This window comes from Perna viridis, chromosome 12 (assembly GCF_037379345.1).
Source record: "Perna viridis isolate PV_CMFRI_1.1 ecotype Kerala chromosome 12, ASM3737934v1, whole genome shotgun sequence".
In the NCBI taxonomy this organism is placed as follows: domain Eukaryota; kingdom Metazoa; phylum Mollusca; class Bivalvia; order Mytilida; family Mytilidae; genus Perna; species Perna viridis.
In genome coordinates, this window is record NC_142456.1 from 36,982,723 (window position 1) to 37,006,721 (window position 23,999).

At 32.0% G+C, this 23,999-nt stretch overlaps 1 protein-coding gene across 7 annotated transcripts in view; it reads left to right on the forward strand.

The window, feature by feature from the left end:
• The window catches only part of LOC148602178 (serine/threonine-protein kinase mTOR-like), a 62,506-nt gene that overhangs the window by 3,972 nt on the left and 34,535 nt on the right, over window positions 1-23,999 (forward strand). For 3 of the 7 annotated variants that reach the window (XM_088556901.1, XM_088556905.1, XM_088556903.1), the window contains exons 3-24: window positions 418-653; window positions 2,385-2,486; window positions 2,997-3,095; window positions 4,280-4,414; window positions 6,054-6,071; window positions 8,469-8,531; window positions 9,365-9,532; window positions 10,277-10,389; window positions 10,784-10,963; window positions 11,285-11,413; window positions 12,967-13,130; window positions 14,097-14,177; window positions 14,955-15,073; window positions 15,987-16,083; window positions 17,114-17,319; window positions 17,954-18,076; window positions 18,336-18,419; window positions 19,492-19,584; window positions 20,409-20,543; window positions 21,175-21,313; window positions 22,674-22,921; window positions 23,555-23,641. In XM_088556901.1, the coding sequence (XP_088413027.1) occupies window positions 418-653; window positions 2,385-2,486; window positions 2,997-3,095; window positions 4,280-4,414; window positions 6,054-6,071; window positions 8,469-8,531; window positions 9,365-9,532; window positions 10,277-10,389; window positions 10,784-10,963; window positions 11,285-11,413; window positions 12,967-13,130; window positions 14,097-14,177; window positions 14,955-15,073; window positions 15,987-16,083; window positions 17,114-17,319; window positions 17,954-18,076; window positions 18,336-18,419; window positions 19,492-19,584; window positions 20,409-20,543; window positions 21,175-21,313; window positions 22,674-22,921; window positions 23,555-23,641 (2,819 nt within the window). The remainder of the gene's footprint in view (window positions 1-417; window positions 654-2,384; window positions 2,487-2,996; window positions 3,096-4,279; window positions 4,415-6,053; window positions 6,072-8,468; window positions 8,532-9,364; window positions 9,533-10,276; window positions 10,390-10,783; window positions 10,964-11,284; window positions 11,414-12,966; window positions 13,131-14,096; window positions 14,178-14,954; window positions 15,074-15,986; window positions 16,084-17,113; window positions 17,320-17,953; window positions 18,077-18,335; window positions 18,420-19,491; window positions 19,585-20,408; window positions 20,544-21,174; window positions 21,314-22,673; window positions 22,922-23,554; window positions 23,642-23,999) is intronic. The other 4 variants (XM_088556904.1, XM_088556906.1, XM_088556907.1 and 1 more) reach the window with 3 other exon arrangements.

Sequence of the window (23,999 nt, forward strand, 5' to 3'; positions counted from 1 at the left end):
CCTTTAACCATGCTTGAAGGTCATGTTTATTGACGAACAACTATTTACATATGTAAATTTCAATAAGTCTTATTTATTGTGTCAAGACTGTGAGATTAGATTAAGCACTAGATCACATTACTTAGAGTAATATTTCAATAGCATTTGACATTTCTACCTACATGAATTTGCAAGCTTCACTGTGTCAAGCAAAAATAATAAAAGTCTTGTTTTCTTCTAACTGTAAGGAAAAAATAGGGAAGGCAGGTAGGGAAATTATTTTTCAAAATCATATTTTGAGCATCATTGAGTTAATGGTGAAACAATCCTGACTGTGACAGTGCTTAAGCCAAAGTAGAAATAAAAACAAGGTAAGTTAGCAGGAAACACACATTTTCTTTTTTGTCTCATGTTTTAAACAAATATGCTCTATTTCAGTGAGCTTAATAGGTGTTGATGTTGGGAACAAAACAGCCAAAGTTAGCCGATTTGCTAATTATTTACGCACCCTTCTACCATCCTCTGATGTCAGCATCATGGAAATGGCGGCCAAGGCTATTGGCATTCTTGCTTTGTCATCTGGTACTTATGCTGCAGAACATGTAGATTATGAGGTCAAAAGGTCGATTGATTGGTTGATTGGGGAAAGAAATGAAGGAAAGAGACATGCGGCTGTAAGTTTCTATGACTGATTGAAGCCCTCCCTTGTTTATGAGAGTACATTGTATATGCACCAAGTTTCATTCACAGGTAGAGAAATTAATTGACATTAAATTAAGAATGTAATCTCTTCACTAACATTTATTATGTTTGAACTTGATAAAATAGTACAAGAAAATAATTTATTATATAGATAGCAGTGTTTTATCGAATGTTCCCAGTGTAATAAATTTTGATTATTCACACTGTGAAATAAATTCAATAATTTCACTCTCACGCTTTCTCCCGCCAAAACGTCACAACTTTGATATCAAAATCACAGAATTCAAAGTTCATATTGAAAATATCGATAAATTATGAAGAAAATCTATATAATAAATAGGATAATCAATTGGTTATCATGAATAACCAAAATATGATCACTCATGTCTAGAACCCTTCAGGATTTAACTCGTGCGCAGAACTAGTTATGCACACTCGTTAAATCTAGGCGTTCTTCAGCACTTGTGATAATGTTTTGGTTATTCACTATTTCCAATTAATTATCCTATTATTATTGTAATGCAATACATGTATATAGTAGGGAAAAAGCACAAACTAAAATTACAGATACATGTAATTCTATTTACCATGTACGCAAAGTGCATTTGATATTGAAATCTGTTTTAAAATAGTCCACTTGTTGTAAGACAAGTATATGTTTCCAGTTCATTGAAGGATTCATTGTAGACATGGTACACGGGTGATGTATTGCTATTGCATATACCACTTAATATTTTGAAAAGTAGCCAATTTATATATTTTTTGATATGCTATTTATTCTAATATTCTTGTGCCATTCTTAAGGTTTTCAAAGTAAACTTTTCAATTTTTAAGAGTTAGCATGTCTGGTCCATTGCTTTTTCTTTTCCAATTCACAGGTATGTATACCACTATGGGTTCTATTAAAGATATGAGTTACCCGGGGAAGGCACTTTTTCACCAGGGGAGTCACCCATAGAAGTTCTTTTGATGTTTTGTTTTAAACTCTCTGTTGTGTCAAGAGACCTGAACACCCACCCATATACAAAGAATAAAGTCTCTTCCCCATCCCTCATATGTTTACTTAAATATAAAACCTCCAATTTTCTAACCAGCATGACATAACAATCAAGGACCGATCAAAGAATTACATGTAAACGTTATATATAACAAGTATAAAACCATGGAGTTGGTTGAAAGTCACTATTCCACATGTTCTAGGTCCTTTTTTCCTATAAATGATAACTAATTAACCAGGGATTCAAATTTACTTTTACAAATGAAAGGTTCTGGACTTAATCAAATTTTAAATCAATGGTCCACTTAAGGAAAAGGAAAAGTCTTCTGAAGGTTCTGGAGTCCTCTATGAATGAAATTTTAAAGGGCCTAGATAAGACATACAGGGTCCTGGACTTTGGAAAACTACATTTGATCCTCTGTTGGGCCAAATAGAATTAATAGTAGATTCTCAACCCTTCCCGCCCCTAATAAATTGACAAGAAGGATATTAAACAAGAGACTCCCAGGAGCCTGAATCACTCGCCTGGTTAAAATTTTGCCTTTCTAGGAAATAAGAAATAAAAAATAAAATAATAAAATTCTCCCACTCACCCCATATTTTTTGTGAAGTTGGATGAGAATCTACCTTTTAAATTTACTTGACCTAAGACTAGTAGAAATTTTAATCATTGCATGATATATCTACATGTAATCTATTTTAATAGGTGCTTGTTTTGAGAGAGCTTGCGACATGTACACCAACATTTTTCTTTCAACAAGTTCAACAGTTCTTTGATGTAATTTTTGCGGCTGTAAGGGATCCAAAGGTAAGATCATATATATAGATCTACAAAATGTACATTAAAATCATGCAGATGGTGACAGACAGTAAAAAAACATTTATTTTTGTTTGATTTTAATATTTTTTTTTCTGAATTGCATTCAACACACCTTTTGATACTCTTCCAAGTTCAACACATCAAGGTTTGACTGTAATAGTTCTGAGATAGCATGGTGTATTGTGCTGATTGTGAACGTTTTCTGGTGCATTATAACCAACTGTCAACTTACCAAATTATTGTTTACCCTCCTGGAATCAAATATAAAGTGAATAGAGATTTTATTAGATTAATAAACAAAATGTATCAATAATGATTTTAGAAACTGTTGTATAAAATAGTATTGATTTTGGTCTTGCACTCTTTCATTTTGTAAATGTCAAGTTAATTTATTGTTTCTTAGCCATATTAAATGAACAGCAATTCATGTATGGTTTCTTCTTGGCAAAGAATTTAAGCAATTTTACTCTGTTATTTTATTAATAATGTTTTATATAGCCAGTCTTAAGAGAAGGGGCAGTAGCAGCTATGAGAGCTGCTTTGGTAGTAACATCACAAAGGGAGACTAAAGCAGTACAGAAGTCACAGTGGTATAAGGTATGATTAATATAATGTGGACAGGGATTTGGTAATCATAATCAGTAATCATAATCAGCTTTGATTACACTTTCATCAGTAATCACACATAATCAGTAATTATTGTAAATTGTGATTACAAATAATCACATGTAATTGATTACAGGATAAAAAAGTGGTGTAATCATGATTACTTTTTTATTATATTTTCATTACACATTATGTGGATGAAAATTATCACATTAAGGGATCTTAATTAATTAATGACATGTGGTGGTTGGGGTGTGTGCAATTTTTGAGACATCTTTGGTTGGATTTTTTGGAATAACAGGGGTGGAGACATGAACTACATGCATTTAGAGTCTAGTACATATTATAGTATTTTATTGCCCCATGCAGGTACGGGTGTTAAAAGAATAGGCCTGCAGCAGCGCTAAGCTTGTCGTAAAAGGCGACTAAATAGTGCTCAGAAACCTAGCCGGGGCCCACAGAGCAACTGGGATGTGTGCCCCAGGTGGTGGAATGGGGTACCCCTGGCGTGTTACATGCTGGGGTTGTCAGGCTATAATACGGAAAACCTGACCGCAAACCATAGTAGTGCACCGTGTTGGGAAAGATGCCACGTTCCTCGCACGTTAAAGAACCCTGCTGTGGTATTCGATAGGAGTAGGAACCTTTGCGCTCCGCCACTGGAGGCTAAATTGCCCGACTTCACCCATCCCTCCCTTTTTCTAGTGGCAATCAAAATTTGTCGACCCTACTATCCTTGTGTCCCATCCCTTTTTTCATTTCATCATCATTTTATGTACATTTTATCATCCGTTTCATGTACATCGTCTGAATATAGCTGAAATATAGCTGCTCGGACGTTAAACCCCAACAATCAATCAATCAATCAATCATAGTATTTTATTACTTAAATTTAAAACATATTTTATGTAGGTAAAGTTGTTTGTAGGGTTTGTGTTGGTTTTTAGGAACCTTGTTAATTCCATCAATGAAATGCCTACATCAAGTAATCAAAAATGCAAATATGTTCATTCAAATCAGTCTATTCAGTTTAATTAAACCAAACCATAAATATCTTCATATCAAGTTAAATGTATATTTAACCTTTGTAAACTGTCTGATCTTTAATGTCTAGGAAGGCTTTTGGTTTAGATAATTTTCAATGTTTTTTTAACTGTTATTTTTTTATCATTCAGCATTGTTTTGATGAAGCAGCCAAGCCCTATGATGAGTCCACAGGCAGAGAAAAGAAATTGTCCAAAGATGACTGGGCACATGGCTCTTTACTTGTGATCAATGAACTGTTACGCTGCAGTAATATGGAAGGAGAGGTAGATTATTGTTCTCTTGGCCTTTTTCTTCAAATTTTCATACAGCAGTAGGCCATATTAAAAAATATGTTTGTTTATCATTTACCCAATTGAAGCATGTAGATATTTTTGCCAAAATGATAGTGCCCTTGCTTAAAAGTTAAAAAACATAAATACATGTAATTTAATGTGTATTAAGCCTTCTGATTGGGCAACAAAAGCTACTTTAGTTCAGTTATACCATTTAAGGTAACTAGTCTATAATCTGAAACTAAATGATATTTTGGTGGAGGATTAAATCTCAATTCGAACTGGAATTGAATAAAGATTTTAAAAAGTTTGAGCAAGCTATGCTTGTATAAAATGCATGACCAACTTTGGGACAATTTAGGTTTTTTTAAAAACTGCTTTGTGGTTCATGAAGCTTAAATTGTCCCAAATATAGTTTTATTTCAATTTTTGGCCAAAATTAAAAACAATCCTAAATAAAATTCCAATTTGAATTTTCAATTGACATAATTTCTTTCATATGACTGTAAGAAACACCAAAAAAGCAGTGCTTTTGAAAACCCTTACTACCTTGTGCATTTACTGTAAATTCAAACATAATTGTGTGCATTAATTACATGTATATGTATTACAGTTTTGTCTTTTAAGATTAATTTATGATTTAATTCTTTGGTCCAGAAAATACTTGCTTAAAATAATGATAAAATTTCAATGTTCAAAATTTTCTGACCTATTCACAATTATTTCTGAATTTATTATGCTAGACTGAAAACTTTTTTTTTTAATGTAAGCTTTTGTAATCTTTTATCCTTTTTGTCCATTGTTGAAAAGACTTTTGTCATTTTTGTTGTGTTACTTAGAAATGTACATCAGTTGTCAGATAATACTAGATTTGCCATGTGAAGGATTTGAAATGTAATATTCAGAACTTCTATTTCAGAAACTTATGTAGCTCTTACTTTGATTACTAGATTTTACTTGTATTTTACTTGTTGAATGAAGATCAGACTTCTCCATATAAATTTGAAAATATAAAAACCAAAATTGTACATAATAAAATGATAAATACATGTATGTATTAACAGTCACAGTCTTCACAATAAACCAGTAGGCAAGACTGGTAAAAGTTCTTTTGGGCCTGTAAAAAATCCACTTAACAAGATGGTAATATCTATACAAAAAATTAATAAAATGTTTAATATTTACAATTTCCAATTGCGTCCAGTCAGAGCTGTTCCTGGTTTAGAAAACATGTTCTGATTGTTACGACACTTCACAGATACCTTTGAAATAAGTGCAATGGGATTTTGAATCATTCAGTGTGTTTAGGTTTACAAATGTTATCGATTTGGTTAAGAAAAATCTTGTGAACGAAACAAGTTTTCATCATAGACAAATCTAAGATGTCAATTTGAGTTTAAATGATCATTAAAACTCATTGACTTAGGTGACAAATTACAGACAACTCAAATTTTTTTCTGATTGTATCAAAAAAAAAAGGGTTGGCATCTATGAATTTGGCATGTGAATCAAAAAGCTTACTGTGAAGACTGCTGGCTACACACTTAAAAATGTCTCATTTTACAGTTTATTCTCATGAGAACTTGAAGTTGTTCTTATCACAAAAAACATTTTTGACCTTGATTAACAGGGGATTTTAGTTTGGCATGTAAGTATGGGATGCAATTTCTATTCACAAATCCATTTACAAATCTGTAGAGCAGGGCACTAAATGAACCTAGATATTTGTTTTACTTTGATAAATTGCTCTGAAACGGATACTTTAAATACTTGTATATATCACAACTAAGGGATTGAGGATGAATCTTGCCGTGTGTTTGTGTGTCTAAGTGATATTTATTTGTTTCAAGAAATAATTAGATATAGCACTATATTTATAAAATTACATGAACTACAATGAAATTGTGATATACATGCAGATGTAGCTTTGTACCAATAATTACTTTAATGTAATGAGTAGAACTTTCAGTAATGTTAGAATTTAAAATTTATTGTTGTCAAACATGTAAATAAAAGTCCAATTTTAAAATTAATTAACAATCTGATTAACAAAATTAGACCTATCAATTGTTCCATTTAGGTACTGCATGTAGGATTTACATACCTGTTAGCCTTTGTAACAGTTCCTGTGGAGGATTCCACCCCCTTCTTACATTGACACAATCTTATGATGAAGATATTTATGTAAAAGCAATTTTTTATGTAAAAATTCAATTTTTAAGTGTTTTTCACAGAAAATATAGTAGTTTTAACCAAAAAAACTCCTACAAATCTTATATTTTAATGTGGGAGATTCTTAACTTTTTAAAGGTTTTGTGGGCGTCTCCCCTGATGTGGGAGGGTTAACAGGTATGTATATAACAACATTCCATTCTACTTTCTGTTTTGATAACCTTTCTGATCAACCAATCAGAATTCATCTATCATGATTTCAAAAGCAGATTCTGAAAAGGTCATCAGAGTAGAAAGTAGGAAGGAGTGTTGTTAGATCCTACATGCAGTGAATAAATTAAAAAAAATGATAAGTCTAATAAAATTTGACTGGTAATTTAGATGTCCACGAAAATTCCAATAATATGGTTCTAGGTTCAGATAGTGTCTTGGTTTAGTGCTGCATCACCATTTTTATTATTAAAACCTTCCTTGCAGCTTGTGAAAAAAATAAACTAGTTATCTAAATGTATGCATATTTCTTTGACTAAGAAAACTGGTTGTTATGCAGATACATGTACATTGTACAACCATGTACAATATTTACATTAATTTAGAGTTATGAAAATTAAAATTCATCTTTTTAATTCTTTAATGAAATGCCTTTACTAATATTAAGAGCATTCATTCTTACAAATGGTTGATAAGTTGCTTCTTGAAAGAATAATTGAATGAAATTCCATTATCAAGATCACTGCTGATGTTAGATTTAATAAAAGCTACTTTCTTCTTTTTTTATTTTTGGATCACACATTTTTTTATTGGCATATTATGGTATACTGGTATCACTGTTCATCAGTTTGTCCATCCAAACATGCAACATACATTTTAGAGGTTTATATAATCAGAGATGATTTTTTCAACTTTTTAGAGGAATTCAGCTAATTGAAATCCGGATTTTACCGTTGCGATTCTTTTTTATTGTTTATTTATTTCAGATTTTGCCTATTTCTGCTTTGTTTGATGACCTTGTAAAATCATCCCTGTATAATTGTGTGGTACAATATTTGTCTGTTGTTTGTAGATTTGACGTTTCAGAGTTATTGGACTTTGAATGCCTATTAAAAAAAGGGGGGGTTACTGTACTGTGCTTTGGTGCAACTGTTTTTATAAGTTTTCATGCATGTTTAGAAAGAAACATAATATTCATATATTCTTTTATGCATGGTTATTTCTTATGATTATAATAATCTCTTTTCTCAACAGTTATAAATATTAAGACCACACTCATTGTGTATAAGTCCCTATGGTTAATTTTGAAATAGTGATTCCATGTTATTCTTTGTATTTTTATTCAACGTAGTGTTAAAATATTTTATGGATAACCATTTCTAAACCTTTAAGCAATGTCTTATTTTACAAAAAAAAAATACTCACCACTTTTCAGTGGTCCTCTTGGCCCTTCTGAGGATCATGAGTATCGACAACAGTTTTTTATAACTTAGTCTACCATAGTTAAGTTCTATCAGCATTCAATAATTGTTTCTTGAAAAAAATGGCGTACAAATTATTAGATTACCCCAGCTTTACTAAGTATTGCTATTTTAGTTCTTTTAATACATGCTTATGTGCCTTATTTTCTGTGATTGTGTCATCCTGTCCTAATTAAACACTAAATGTGATAGGACTTTATCAATTGCAATGAATTGTTACCTTCAAGGTAGTTTATTTGTGGGTATTAATTTTTATAGTTTATGTAAACTTTGTGATTTGTGGATTCTAAAATTTATGAATTTTGTTAGACCATTGAAGTTTTCCAGTAAAATATAACATTAGGTTTTAGGTAGAGCCACAACTGTGACCATATTGGACCCTGTCCTTTTTTCTATTTCAGAGATTACATATGGAGATGGAGGAAATTACAAATCAGCAATATTTACATGAAAAGACAGTCAAGGTAATAATATAAGGAAAGGGTGTGTGTCAGGAACTGTCAAGGTAATAATATAAGGAAAACGGTGTGTGTCAGGAACTGTCAAGATAATAATATAAGGAAAAGGGGTGTCAGGAACTGTCAAGGTAATAATATAAGGAAAAGGGGGGCTGTCAAGAACTGTCAAGGTAATAAAATAAGGAAAGGGTGTGTGTCAGGAACTGCCAAGGTAATAATATAAGGAAAGGGGGTATGTCAGGAACTGCCAAGATAATTATATAAGAAAAGGTGTGTGTCAAGAACTGCCAAGGTAATAATATAAGGAAAGGGGTGTGTCAGGAACTCTCAAGGTTGTAATATAAGGAAACAGGTGTGTCAGGAACTGCTTATCCTTTACTTGTTATTCAGACAAATCATTATATTACATGTATTTTTAGGTTCTAAATCAACAAAATTAAAATACCATTGTAATGGGTTCTTGTAATAAAAATTATTTTTGCAGAAGAATCCCTGTTATACAAAATTAAAAGAAGTACCAATTTTATTACAAACTAGCTGGGACAGAGTGGTTTATTATAGTGATCTTTGTAGAAATCTGCCCTACGTAATGCCAATGGCCTATGTTTCTCACTGTATGACCATATAACACCTGTTCGATCTTTTGAACATTGTCGTTCTAGTTTTAATAGCTGTCAAATGTTATGACCTTATCATAACTGACCTGATTAGTGACAGTCATTCAAACTTGAAATGAGATGTTGGAAAAATCATACAGTTGTTCTGATGAAATAAAGAAAACTTTTCCCTCAAAAGCAATGAGTATTGGGTTTATGGGCAGAGTACTCTGTTTTTTTTAGGAGATGCATCGACATAAGTCTATGGGTAGCGTAATGGCACTGCAACAGTTACAGAACAAATCATCACCACTGAGTAGTTTTGGACCTGGTCACAATCAGAATCCAGCCAAAAATATCCTGTATGAGAGTCGCACGTGCAAGGAACTTATCTCTCGTAACTATGAAAAGGTATAAACACTCTAACTGAAGTGTTGGACCGTTTTAGACAAAAAGATTTTCTAACATTTACTTGTTAGCCATTATGTTTGCATGTGGAACTGTAAATTTGAAAATTGAACCCAAAATAAGTTAAAGAAAATTATGTCTATTTTGTTGGTTTTGATAATAATAAATTTGACAAACTGAATCCTGTCATAAACATATGTATCTAAAACCTCACCTGATTTCTACTGAGATTTGTACTAAGTTTCTGAAAAATGAGGGATATCACAGCTACTTTAAACCCTGCCTGATACATATTGAGATTTGTACTTAAATTATTCTGGAAGCGGCCCTTTGTTAGTTGAGATGACCCGAATAAGACTAGGTCACACAGGCTTTGATACCATATTTCCAGAAACAGTGGCACTCTTTAGGAGAACCAAACAAAATATATATGTTTTCATGGAAGAAACAGATATTTTTACTGGTTAGAGAAATTCTTGGTCTTTTGACTTGTTCTGCTATGCTCCACTCATGAAAAGGACTTGAATTTCTCAAACTGGTGAAAGATGTCCCGTTTGTGCAGTAAGTGTTGATGGTTGTATCCTGCCTGATATCTACTGAGATCTGTACTTAAATTCTTTAATTTTCAGATTTGTAGTATTATACTACGGTACAGAACTAGTAGAAACCCGTATGTACAGCGAGTGTTGATGGTTGTATCCTGCCTGATATCTACTGAGATCTGTACTTAAATTCTTTAATTTTCAGATATGTAGTATTATACTACGGTACAGAACTAGTAGGAACCCGTATGTACAGCAAGTGTTAATGGTTGTTTTTCCACGTGTTGCTGCTTTCAGTCCAGATGTATTTTCAAAAGTGTAAGTAGGAAATTTAATTACGGGAACTGAAAAAATTGCATTATATGATTCTCGTATGTTTCTCATTTACTTTTCATATGTTTAGGTTGATGAATAACATATGTAGTTGAAATGTTTCGGACTATCAAAATATTTTTTTTTCAGAGTTATTCAGCATTTTGTTGACAAATGTTAACCCAATTACATGATTTGAATTGATCATTAGAATTTTTTGGGGATGGTGGAAAAATTGGTTTGTGAAAGGATGAGAATCTAGGATATTTTTTATTTTGGCCTTACTTTGTATCAATTTGTGACGATAAAACCCACTATCAAAACCTCAGAATCTAGACGCTGTATAGTTTTTATTCCTAATTGTTTTAGAGGATACAGGGAAATTTTTGTGTGTTTTTAGCTACTTAGAAGAGTCAGTGAACTTTCTTTTGGGAACACTGAAGAATCCTAAGGACAGGACGGCAGGTTTCCAGGCAATAGGGCTAATGGCAATAGCAGTACAGGAGAATATCTCTCGACATCTAGGCAGGATTATGGAAGTTATAAGGAGTTCTCTCCCTCCCAAAGACTTACCTGTCAAGTGAGTTTTCTTTTATATGATGACAAATTGAAAATTAGTGGTGCCTTAATTTCTTATTGAAAATAAGTCATTGAGAACAAATTAGGTTGATCATAGCTTTCTAGGTACATTTGTACTAGTAGAACTCCATGCATTCATAGATTAATTCCTCTTTCTTAGAAATGAGCACTTTAACTTATAAATTATACTACAAAAGCATTTTTGTTCTATTTAGGTACTATTAAAATTTTCTTTTTCTAAATAAGTTTGCCTTGTTTTAATGCCCTAATTTGATACATGTTTCTTTTTAATCTAGAACAGGGTATTACTCTTCTATTTTAGGAAATCTAAGAGTTTCGTAGTTGATCCAGCAGTATTTACCTGTATAAGCATGTTGTCTAGAGCTGTTGGAAGTAATATGGTTAAAGATGTTCGTGATTTGTTGGACTCTATGTTGGCTACAGGTCTTAGGTATGACAACCTACAGGAAATACTTTTTATATACTGTCATCTGTCTCTCTATCCCATTTTGTTTCCAGATGATAATTTGAGAACGTATCTATAAATTAGTATGAAACCTTGCACAGTTTTTTTTAGTATTAAAAAATACAGGCTAAGTTCAAATTTCTACAAAATCCAAAATACAGTTTTTCGGGATTATTGATTTCATTTGAGAATAAAATAGAAGTGATGAGATGGGGTAGATTTTAATGTTTGATCTGTATTTGTGTTTTATCTAGAACTTAAAAGGGTGTTGTATTTTTTAATATTTTTTATTTTTGCAAAAAGGGGCACTTTATGCCCGAATTTGAACAAGTGGGGCACCTTGTGTCATTATTTGAAAAGGTTTTAAGCCCTATTAAAAATGGGTAACATCAAATGTGAAATTCACTGCAGTTGTCGTCCTTTGGCCACGACCTGCACAAACCTGTACCAGGATTCTAATCATGATTATACTGAACCATAATGATGTTTTCCCGACCCATGAATAAATTACGGGACCATTATTGTTGAATGTTGTCTGATCACATGGTTTCAGATTTTAACGTTATTCAAGGATAAACCCTGAATACATCTGGATTTTGATACGCCAATGAAAATTGAAGGAAAAGTACCGTTAAATATGAGGACAGTACAATTGCCCCGGTCAATAATAAAAACTGTTGATTGGGTAAACAGAACAATCAAAGCCTTTTGGAGTAACTAGTTAAGTAGCTGTCTTTGTAAGAATCATGCAAAATCTGAAAAATGTGATACACCCAAAATAAGGCTACATATTATTATTTTTGTAATTAAGTTGTTTTATGGGTGTATATTATGAAATGTGTAATTATTCATTCAAATCTGCCTGCTCTTAGGAGATAATCAACATTGAAAATCCAACAGATTCTATTGTATTTGAGTGTCATTTACAGAGTTATCTTTCTTGATTTTGAAGTATACAGTGCATTCTATATAATTTTTATCTCCTATGAGCATGGGTTACAAGAAAAACCAAATGTTAATTTCTGTTTACTAAAGCATTTTAAACAAAATATCAAAAATAAAAATATGTAGGCTTTCCAACTAAGTATCACATTTTGCATGATTCTTAGCTGGAGTGCTACTTAAAATGTTACGCTTTATTTACTATAGATAATAAATACTGAAGTGAAATAATCTATTCTCATTACCGTGGCTATGACATGTATGAATCATGAAGCAGTTTATAAAAAGTATAAGTGCCCATACCACGTTTCATACAACTTGTTCAAAAAATTGAAACATTTATTTTAATTTTATTTCTAATGGATTAAAATCTAAATATTAAGAATTTGTTTGATATCAAAAAGTTTGAATGGGTATGATGACGTTAATGACATCACTGTACCTAAGGAAGGTATACAAAATAATTTAGTTTGTTCTAAGAGAACCGACCAATCAAAATGCATGTTGCAAATCAAGTATGAATTATTTTTTCAAAAAATTTCCTTTCAGTCTTGATTTCATAGATTATAATACTTTTAAAACTATTCATATTACAGTCCAGCACTGACAGCAGCCCTCAGAGATCTGGCTACTCAGATTACTTTACTGAAGAAAGATATTCAGGATGGATTGCTGAAAATTCTGTCCACAGTCCTGATGGGACGCCAATTAAAACATCCAGGTGCTCCTAAAAGTCCCATGTCAGTCTTGCCTGCTTCAGGTTAATTTCTCATGTATAGTATAACCTGTCTAAAGTGAACTTCCAAGGGAAAGCAAAACTAAAGTGAACTTCCAAGGGAGCGCAAAACTAAAGTGAACTTCCAAGGAAGAGCAAATTCATGGTCTTAAAAGATGGGTGGTCTTTATACAGTACCTGAACCAATCCATGCAACTATAATTGCAATCGTTCATTGATCACAAATCAGTTTCTAATCAGTCATCGATCTGTTAAACCAGTGATCACCTCTTTTTTACATCATGTGACCAACAATCAGTGTATATATTTTGAGGATCAGTTTGTCTTGATTTTCCATTTTTACACACTTTTACTGAATTATATAAATTCAGACATTAATTAATTTACTTGTCTATTAAATTTAAAATTTTTCTAAACTGTTTTTTGTAAACTGTTGATTTATTGTTGTAAGCTCAAAGTAAATTTAAAGCAAAGGATTTCTTTTTACCAAAAGTGGATGACTCAGGGTCAATTACTCAGAATGTACATGTTCAAAGTTCCCTAACAAATCAAGTTAATTATGATCAAATCAAAGAGTTACTTCCCTTTATTTTAAAAAATGTTGTGCTTTCTATGGAATTCATTTTATTTTATCATTCTGTAAACTAAAAAACAACACCCATTTCAACATTAGTTCATGACCTCAAATGGATGAAAAATATTTTGAAAACAACATTTTGCATGTGCCTCCACTCCTTGGGTCTTCATTGAACATTCGAGAGCATAAATGCAGTTGATTTTAGAAATTCTTGTATTTCCACCTATAGATCTGACTAACATTAAGTAAAAATGTGCATTATACAGAATGGATAATACATGTAAATAAACAAATCTGATGAATTGGCAAGAAAGTAAGGCACACATACCAAAGAAGATCGTAACATGTTTTAATGTAGATAAAACAACCTTACAGAATTTCTGTCTTGTTTTCAATGTATTTATTTTCATTAGGCGCCATGTCTCCAACTGATACTCATGATACAACTAGTGTTACACTTGCACTGAGGACCCTTGGAAGCTTTGATTTTGAAGGTAAATGGTCATTATTTGGTAAATATCAACACTTCTCATTTGTCTTTGTATATACAAGTTTGCATTAAATTTTATATAAAAAGTGCTTTACTTGGTGAATGTTTACCACTTTTGTTAGTGACCAAGTTTTGTAAAAAAATAAGCTGAATCAATTTGACCGGTATCACCATTTACAAGGACTGAACTAGGGTTCTAATTGTGTCATAATGTAAAGACACTATTGCAGGAATCTAATTATACATGATATAAGAATATGTCCCACTTAAACATTGGAAATATTTGGTATTTTCCTTTGAAATGATAATTTCTGTGAATTCCATATTTCTATTAATTGCATATTTTTTCTGACAATTAGGCTATGCAATTAACAGGAATCAGCTGTAGAACTATATTCAAAGCTTAAAGCTGAACAAGAAGACATTGGAATGCATTTTTTCATCTAAAATATATTCCATAGCCTTAGAAGTGAAAAAAGGGCATTAACCTCAAGCATGTGGACACACTGATTTTACATTGATAACAATTCTTTTAAATTTGACCAAATCATGTGAAATGTGGAAAGGAAAATGAGATTAAAGTATTCTCCATGTATTATCACTGAAAAAAATAAGAAAGCACTTGATTCATTGGTTAAAAAGGAAAGAAAGTTTGCATAGATATTGCATGATTTGTTGACAGGTAATTGATTACTAGGTGAAAAGGTGGTGTAGTGTTGATTACTTTTTGATAACATTTTGATTTCATTATCCTAAAAATTGTACTGTAATAACTCTGTAGGTCATTCACTCACTCAGTTTGTAAAGCATTGTGCTGAACATTACTTGTCCAGTGAATCAAAAGAAATCAGAATGGAGGCAGTCAGAACATGTGCCAGGCTATTATCTCCCTTGCTGAAGGTAAGTTTACCTAAATTATCTCTTTTGTTGAAGGTTGGTTCGCTTCAAGACAAGAAACCTTTATTAGCTTAATGTCATAATGTCATTTCACTTCAAACTTAAATCATGAAAAGTTGGAAAACTTTAGTATGCAAATTGTTGCTTCAAAAATATATTTACATGTACATGATGTATTTTTGGTTAAATACTGATATTACACAATGTATTTAAGATGTTTTCCTGTCGGCTGTTGCTTCTATCAGCTTTATATCTAAAAAATCTTTGTGTAGTTCATAGCGGAGTTTCTTTAATGGGTCAAAGCTTCTCTTGCAGCCCTATGTGAAATATTGACTAAAAGACCTAAAACAATCTGTACAAATTAGAATATTTTAATTGACTATTTAATCCCAACTCTTTCTATCCATAAAACACTTAATCCTTCTTCAATCTTACTTAACTGGACAGATATTTTCAGGCTTGTTTGTTCAGCATATAATAGATGTAGTAGATGAGAAAAACAGATGTAAATTATTCATAAATTGTTTAAAAAAATCATGAACTTAGTAGATGTAATAGTAAAAGAGAAAGGAAAGATATATTTAAGGAACAACTGTTACATTTTTTTGTTCTGTTTGAAATAGCCTCAATGCCCGTGGTGCACACTTTAAAATAACTTGCTACACAGGTTATTTAGTGTGCACCACATGATTGAGGTTATTTCAAATAGACTGAAAAAAATATATCATTCATTCCTTATAATTCAATTTTAGTATCTAAATTAAACAAGTAAATTATCAAAAAAGATTGATGACGCCACAGCCACATAACATAATGTGGTCTATAAGATGATGGACAAATTTTTTTATTCAATCAGAAAGCATGTTACATCTGATATTAAATAATTAAGAATTAACCTTATATTATTTTGTTTTAGCTTCTTGCTTCTAGCCAAGGTCAAGTCAGCATGGCTGCCATGAACACAGTAGCAGAGGTTCTACACAAGTTATTGGTTGTGGGCATTACTGATACAGGTATTTACTTGACGTCATTTCTAAAGGTTGTCTGATAGACAAGTTAAGCAATGTGTTGATATATGAATTTAGACAACCTGAGTTAAAACTTAAAAAATCTTATTTTAATTTCCAAAAGATATGTATAGAATATGTAGGCAAGAAGCTGTTTATGAATCGCAACTGAAACAGTATTCATTCACTCAAATTGAAATTGCTGTAATCGTATTTCAAAGTATTTTCGCGCGATACTTATTTTGACAAATTTCAGAGTCATGTACTATCTGTGAAAAATAAGTATGTGAAAGAGAATTTCTACCATTATTCTTTACACAAAAACTACGATTTCTGCAAAATAATCACGAATAATCCAATAATCACGAAAATCAATACTCGGTAAAATAAGTACAATTACAATATAACGAGAATAGGTATGGTTAATATGTGGAAGTGTATAATGAGAATAGGTATGGTGAATATGTCGAAAAGTATAACGAGAATAGGTATGGTGAATACGTTGAAGAGACAACAACCCCACCCAGAGAAAAATGTTAGTCCAAGGCCACCCTTTGGTCTTCAATGAATGATGGAAAAAAATCCTCATACCACAGGGCAGACTGTAGCTGTCCCCAAAAAGTCATTATACACAGGTGGAGTGAAAGAGTTGCCCCAATGTACTCAAGTCACACAAACATTATTTAAAGGTGAAAACAAAACATGACATACAGAGGCTAGAAATTTGTGACTTAGGACAGGCTGAAAAAATGTAGCAAAAAAAAGTATATGTATATGGGTAACTACAACACATGTTTGAAGCAACTGTTGGTGTAACAGTTTTCAAATGTTCAAATATTTGCCAGCTTTCCAATGCACAAAATTTGAATAAAGAAAAAATTTATACTAATTTTTCCTACTTACCAATTGCACAAAAAGGATTAATGTTGGTTTTTATTTATTGAATTTCCTTTCCACTGTCAAGAAAAGTGCATTGATATTATCTGAAGAACATTAGAAATTAGAGACCACAATAATCACAATATTTGTCTTTCAGATTCTGACATTAGGTTCTGTGTATTGGGTTCCCTGGATGAGAGATTTGACCCACATTTAGCACAGGCTGAGAACCTTAGTGCTTTGTTTGTTGCTCTGAATGATGAAGTTTTTGAGATTAGAGAACTGGCTATTTGTATGATTGGAAGATTGAGTAGCAAAAATCCTGCCTATGTTATGCCATCACTGAGGAAGACACTAATTCAGGTTTGTTCATTGAAGCCATTTTGCTGCTCGTTCAACATCTTCAAATAAGTTTCTATTCATATAGAATCTACAAAAACAAATGTTTGGAAGAGTAATCACGGAGTTCAAGACTCGAAATCAAACAAATATAATCAAGGATAAAGAATAGACAGGGAAAACGGACATACACAACAAAGAACATAGAATAATCAAAATAATACACACAAAGTAACAATGAGCAACTGAATGATTAAAAATGACATAATCATTGGCAAGTCAACCAGGAAGTGAATTACAATATTTCTACAAGCTTCTGATACAACTACAGTGAAATCTGTCTAAACCAACCGTAGATAAAGTTTGGAACCAAACCAGACTCTTCCATATCAATTTCAGTGTGTTTTGTGTGAATCCAACATCAGTCTAAACAAAACAAAATGATTGGTTGAAATAGAAAGGAATGTTAAATAAGTGAAAAATAGTCCCATTTTAAAGGTGAAAAGTAAAATGCATAAAAATGAAGGGAGTGAGGCTCAAAGATTTGACTTAAGTCTGGGGCAAAAAGTTCTGTTTAAACAGGTTTTACTGTGTTTTGATAGTTCTTCAGTCTTCTTTTTAATTTTGACTGGATGATTGAATAACTATAATACTATAGATCCTGACTGAGTTAGAACATAGTGGAGTTGGCAGAAATAAAGAACAAGCAGCCCGAATGCTGGGACTCCTTGTGGCAAATGCCTCCAGATTGATCAGGCCCTACATGGAACCTATACTTAAGGTCAGTAAATAGAATAAGCAGACCTGGTTTTCTTCTGCTCTAAAATGGAATTCAACTTGTTCAAACCTGGAATTTAATGTTATTTTTTTTTACCATACGTTTACTTCATAATTGAAAATTTCCATTTATTATTGGTTGGCTCCATAAATCCAGTCTGAATCGGATGTGAAAATCCAAAATGATGATTAGATATGTATTTGTATGAATTCACAGTATTGAGGAATAGTTTTGACATGTTTGTGGTTTGTATTTTATTCAGGTGCTGATACCAAAACTAAAAGAACCTGATCCAAACCCTTCAGTGACTATCAGTGTGTTGGCTGCTATTGGTGAACAAGCCCAGGTCAAAAAATATAATGTCTATAAAAAAGGGGGGTTTGCACTTTTGTACTTTCTTATCACCCCACAACACGGGGTAATTGTAGCTGATGTGAAATTTGGCAATTTGCTCTATTAAAAGGGGTATTTAATTTTCTCAGTCTTAATTTTAAGTTAACTATGAAATGTCTGCACTTTATTTTGGTGAGCTTTAATTTTTGATATTTTCTTTACACTTGTGGTCCTGTGCATCTGTAACAAAATTATTTCATACTTTTCTCTGTAAGTTTTAATCTCTGTAAAAAAAAAGATGCTTAATCTTATAGATCTTTAAGTAAGACGGGTTACATGTATGTCTGTTATTTATACCCAACACAAGCAAAGTTTGGGGGGGGGGGGCGGTATTTTGGAATCAACCCGTCTGTCTGTCTGTCAATCTGTCTACATTCCTTGTAAGTGCAACTCTTTCTTAACTGCTCAATGGATTTTGATGAAATTTAATTGGAAGGTTATGTATCATCATTTGTAGATATGCATGAAGGAATATTGATATTGACAGAGGACTCTAAAGGGAGATAATCCAAATTACAGATTTTACTTGTTGAAACTTTGTAAGCGCAACTCTTTCTAAACCACTCAAAGTGATGATTTTTTTTAGATAGATTTTGCTTGATTTGTAGACTTGCATGAAGGAACATATATACTGTCTGCAGACTGTGAAGGAAGATAAACCATATTATGGGTTTTACATGTTACAACTTTTACAACCTTGATAGCCCAACTCCTCCTAAACTGCTCAAAGGATTTTGATGAAATTTTATATAAAATTTGGGTATGATATGAAGCAGGGGGTATTCTCTTTGTGAGCTTGCCCACAGTATTTTTAGATGGTATTTCTGCCTGTCTGTTTGCCAATCTCTCCATTTGTCAGAATGTTTATTGAGCTTTTATTCTTTAAAAACAAAGTTATGTCATCATAATACACATTCACATAATGATTTGAACATTTTGAGGTGTACATCAGGTGTAACTTTGATTACATGTAAGAAAACCTGTAGATCACATTTTATACCACAATTTTTATCACTTTATTACAGGTCAGTGGAATAGAAATGAGGAAGTCAATGGATGAACTGTTACCCATCATTATAGAAATGTTACAAGACTCGTCATCTCTTCAGAAAAGAGAGGTTTGTTTGATGATGTACCCCTGATTTCCTTTGACATCAAATTGAATTAATTGAATAATGTATTAGAGAGGTCTTATACTGTATCATTTATACACACACAAAATCAGGGGAGGGGGTGGTATGTATGAACCTATGCCTCTGTACACCACTTATGGATAGACAAATTAGACATGATACATTAAGACAATACATGTACAGTCTGATCTACATAACTGATCAATGACCAATGATTATCTAATGGATTGATTACTTATGACCATAACAGATCATGATCTGAGTTTTGTCATGTACAATAATTGATGATCAGTCTATGAAAATTTCAGAATTCACATTTCGTATTTAATTGAAAAATGCAATTGTAAAGTAAAAGTAATTAAATTTATGTATAGAATTGTTTCAACGAGTAAATTTGTGTAAAATGGAAATACACAACAAATGATTCCATAAAATATATGAATCCATTATTACATGTGTAGTAGGTACAGGATGTAAAATGAAAGCAATCATTGGTTTGACTGATTGATGACTGATCAAGGATCGATGATGGAATTGTGAAACAGTCTTTTAGGTTTAAAGAGTAATCAAGGTTATCAAGATTCAAGCAGAAGTCGAAAGAATGTAATCCGAGGACAAAGACCAGACATGGAATACAGACACACACAACAAAGAACATAAAATAATTAAAAAAAAATACATACAAAGTAACAAAAGAAAATCATAAACTTGGGCTCCACTGAAATCTGGGAGCATGGACCAGGTGCACTGATAGGGTAAGCATCCAATTTCAAATGTCCCAAACATAACTTTGATGATTGTTATTTCAGGTAGCACTGTGGACACTTGGACACTTGGTAGAATCTACTGGATATGTGACAGAGCCTTACAAGAAATATCCAACACTACTGGATATACTTCTGGCTTTCTTAAAGACAGAGCAATCACCTGGAATCAGGAGAGAGGTAATGGATAATTTTGCTTCATCGACCACTTTATTGTTTTATCCCGCTGCAGGTATTTCATCTATTTTTTGCAATGTATGTACCTTTGGTTACATAGGAGGTACTTTTCATCATTTTGTTTCCTAAAAATGGATGATTTTTTTTTAATTCTGGAGATGCTTTTTATTAGCTTAGAAGGGTAAAAGTACCTGGTATTATTTGTTAATGAAAGGCTTACCATTACCATGATTTTGAAAATATATTGGCAATTTCCAATGACAACAATATGTCTGATATTTGTAATATATAGAAAAAAAACATCAGTTATGAAAATCTCAATACGTCTTGACTTATATCTGCTATTATTCTGTATATAGAAGTTGTCAACACAAATGGCTTGATCCAAAGTTCATGACTTTTGGAGTGCTTTACTCTGTTATATAGCAATTAGGTCACATATTGGTTTATCTAGGGCTATATGATTTGGTTATCCATCTGTTTCTGTACCAGGAACTAGTTCCTATCACACAAATTTAGTTTGATTCTTGGACTATTAAAATAAAAAAGAATTGGAGAACAGGTGTTGAAATGGCGAAGATTTCAAGGGTCAAGGTCATTGTTACTAAAAATAAGAGCAGTAATTTTTTTTCAGGTTATCAGAGTTTTGGGTCTTCTTGGAGCTTTAGATCCCCACAAGCACAAAATGAACCTAGGTCTTATTCAGAAGTCTGAAGTAAAAGCTGTGTATAGTGTATCTGATAGTAAAGCTAATCAGGATGCTTCTCAGCCAGGTATGGAGTAGAATAAATGTATGTACAGTCCATCTTTGGTGAATTTCACCTTTTTCCCAAGTTGGAGTCTGTACAAGTTGAACAATGTTTATTGTTAAATCATTGAAAGTTGAGGGGTATTTTTGTATCATCATGTCCACATATCTATCCATGTACCATGTTAACTCCTTCTCAGCCTTTCTACTGATTCTGATGATACTTTACATTTAGGTTGGATGTCATATGTAGATGTGCAGGAGAAAAATAATCATTGTTGGATTGTTGAAAGGGGTGATAAACTAACATAAATATTATTAATTAGAAGTAAGAATATTGTTATGTGATCCTCTTACCAATCTAGCTTAATATAGGCTATTAGTGTTGGCATTAGTTAAAATACATGATTAATTTTTTGTACTGTTAGCCACATATAGATCTGTAAACATACTAATTTTTGCAGATTTTTCAAGTGTACATATTTGATGGTATCAATTTTCACAGTTTCTAACAATGATTAGGGTTATACAGTGTTAAAAATCAATTTTGCAGGTCCTATTTTTGATGTTTTAATTTAGTACAACACAAATATTAATGCATTAACAGTTCTTATTTTCCAATCTTATTTTAAGACAAGTTAATTTTTTGTGTTTCACTCTCTCTCTCAGATGTATAACACCACATAGTGGTAATTTTCACAGGATGCTTATTAGGGCATATTTTAGCAGTCTGTCTAAAAAAGCCAAAATAAATTCTGCCAAATATGGACTCTGGGCTTAAGTACATGTACTTAGTACAGCACTTTTCATCCACCAAAATTAGAAAACAAAAATGTTTTGTAGACATTTTTACACCCACCAAAACATCCGGCTATATGATATCAAATCGTCTTTTTCAATGTGTTTCATTTTCACGTTTTTTCTTTGCTTGCAAGATAAGTTGGAAAACAGCTTTTACAACATGCATCATAGCACAGTTATTAAGTGGCAGTCTTAATAAAATTCAGACAGAAGGTGATTCATGTATGTCAAAAACCCACCGAATTCAGTTTTATTGTTCAGAAACAGTTACTGATCTCATGACCAGTCTTAGTTTTTCATTTGGTTGTTGCTCTTTTGGGATAAATATTATACAGATTGTACATGAAATTAACACTTTGGAAGAGTTATCGTTCTTGATTTGGTTTCATTTGGTTGATTTTAGTGGGAGATTAATGTATTATTTTCTGAAAGTGCAGATCTGATATGATTATTGATATGTAAAAATATAGCATATGTAGACTGAAAAACCACTGTTTGTTCGGTGGGTTTTTCTACACCATGAATCACTTTAATATTGGCAGTGTCTGAATTTTATTGACTTGTACTAAGTACTTTTATTGTAGAAAATACTAGTGAAATGTTGGCTAACATGAGCACAACGTCAACCCTCGAAGAATTCTATCTTGCCATTGCCATAGCAACACTTATGAAGATAATCCGTGACCCTAATCTATCCCAGCATCACTCAATGGTTGTTCAGGCGATAACCTTTATATTTAAGTCAGTCGGGATCAAATGTGTTCCATACATTCAGCAGGTTATTCCTGCTTACCTGAATGTTATCAGGACTGCAGAACCTAGCTTCAAAGATGTAAGTGACTAGTCTCTGTAAGAATCAGGCATTGGGTAGTAAGAAAAAAACTCACTTTGACATTGTAATTTGACTGTTTCTACCATCAGAATCAAAGTATAAGTTTTATTGATCATATCTTTGGGAAAATTATTCATAATTCCATTTAAAGGTAGTACAAATGATTTACCTAAGGGCAAACTACTCTTCTCAATTTATAATTTTTTGGAGGTAAAATGAATATTTAGCTCTGCAAATGATTAATTATCCATTACAAAATGACTTTTTTTCTGTAGATTTTTCATCTGACTGTGTACTGTGTGATGTCAATAGCAAAAACCAAGATATGATTTTGATTTTTGCTTTTTCAATTCCTGTTTCAAGATGTGGTATTTAATTTTTGTTTTCTTAGTTCCTGTTTCAAGATGTGGTATTTAATTTTTGTTTTCTTAGTTCCTGTTTCAAGATATGGTATTTAATTTTTGTTTTCTTAGTTCCTGTTTCAAGATATGGTATTTAATTTTTGTTTTCTTAGTTCCTGTTTCAAGATATGGTATTTATTTTGTTTTCTTAGTTCCTGTTTCAAGATATGGTATTTATTTTGTTTTCTTAGTTCCTGTTCCAAGATTTATATTTTAATTTTTGCTTTCTCAGTTCCTGTTCCAACAGCTTGGTGTGATCATATCCATCGTAAAGCAGCACATTAGGAACTACTTGGATGATATATTTGAACTGATAAAGGTAGGTAATAAAGTAGTTGGGGCATAAAGGGTCCAAATTGGCCCTTACATATAATTGTACAGAATATTTTGTGCTTTTGTACTTTAGACAGATTGAGCCTAGGATAGTTCTGTAACTATGTGGATGGTAGTTTTAAAAAAAAATTATTTAGAAAATTTATTGATAACACTTTATTTCAAGATTTTTTTGGTCATTTTAAACAGTTGACACCTCCATTATTTCATTAAGGAAATTAACATGTATTTTGTACTCATTATTTTTAATTAAAATATATAGTTGATGAGTAAATGAAGTCTTTAGTCTACATCAAGATTGTTATGATTATGTCAAATTCTTTTTTAATCCTTTTTTTAACATT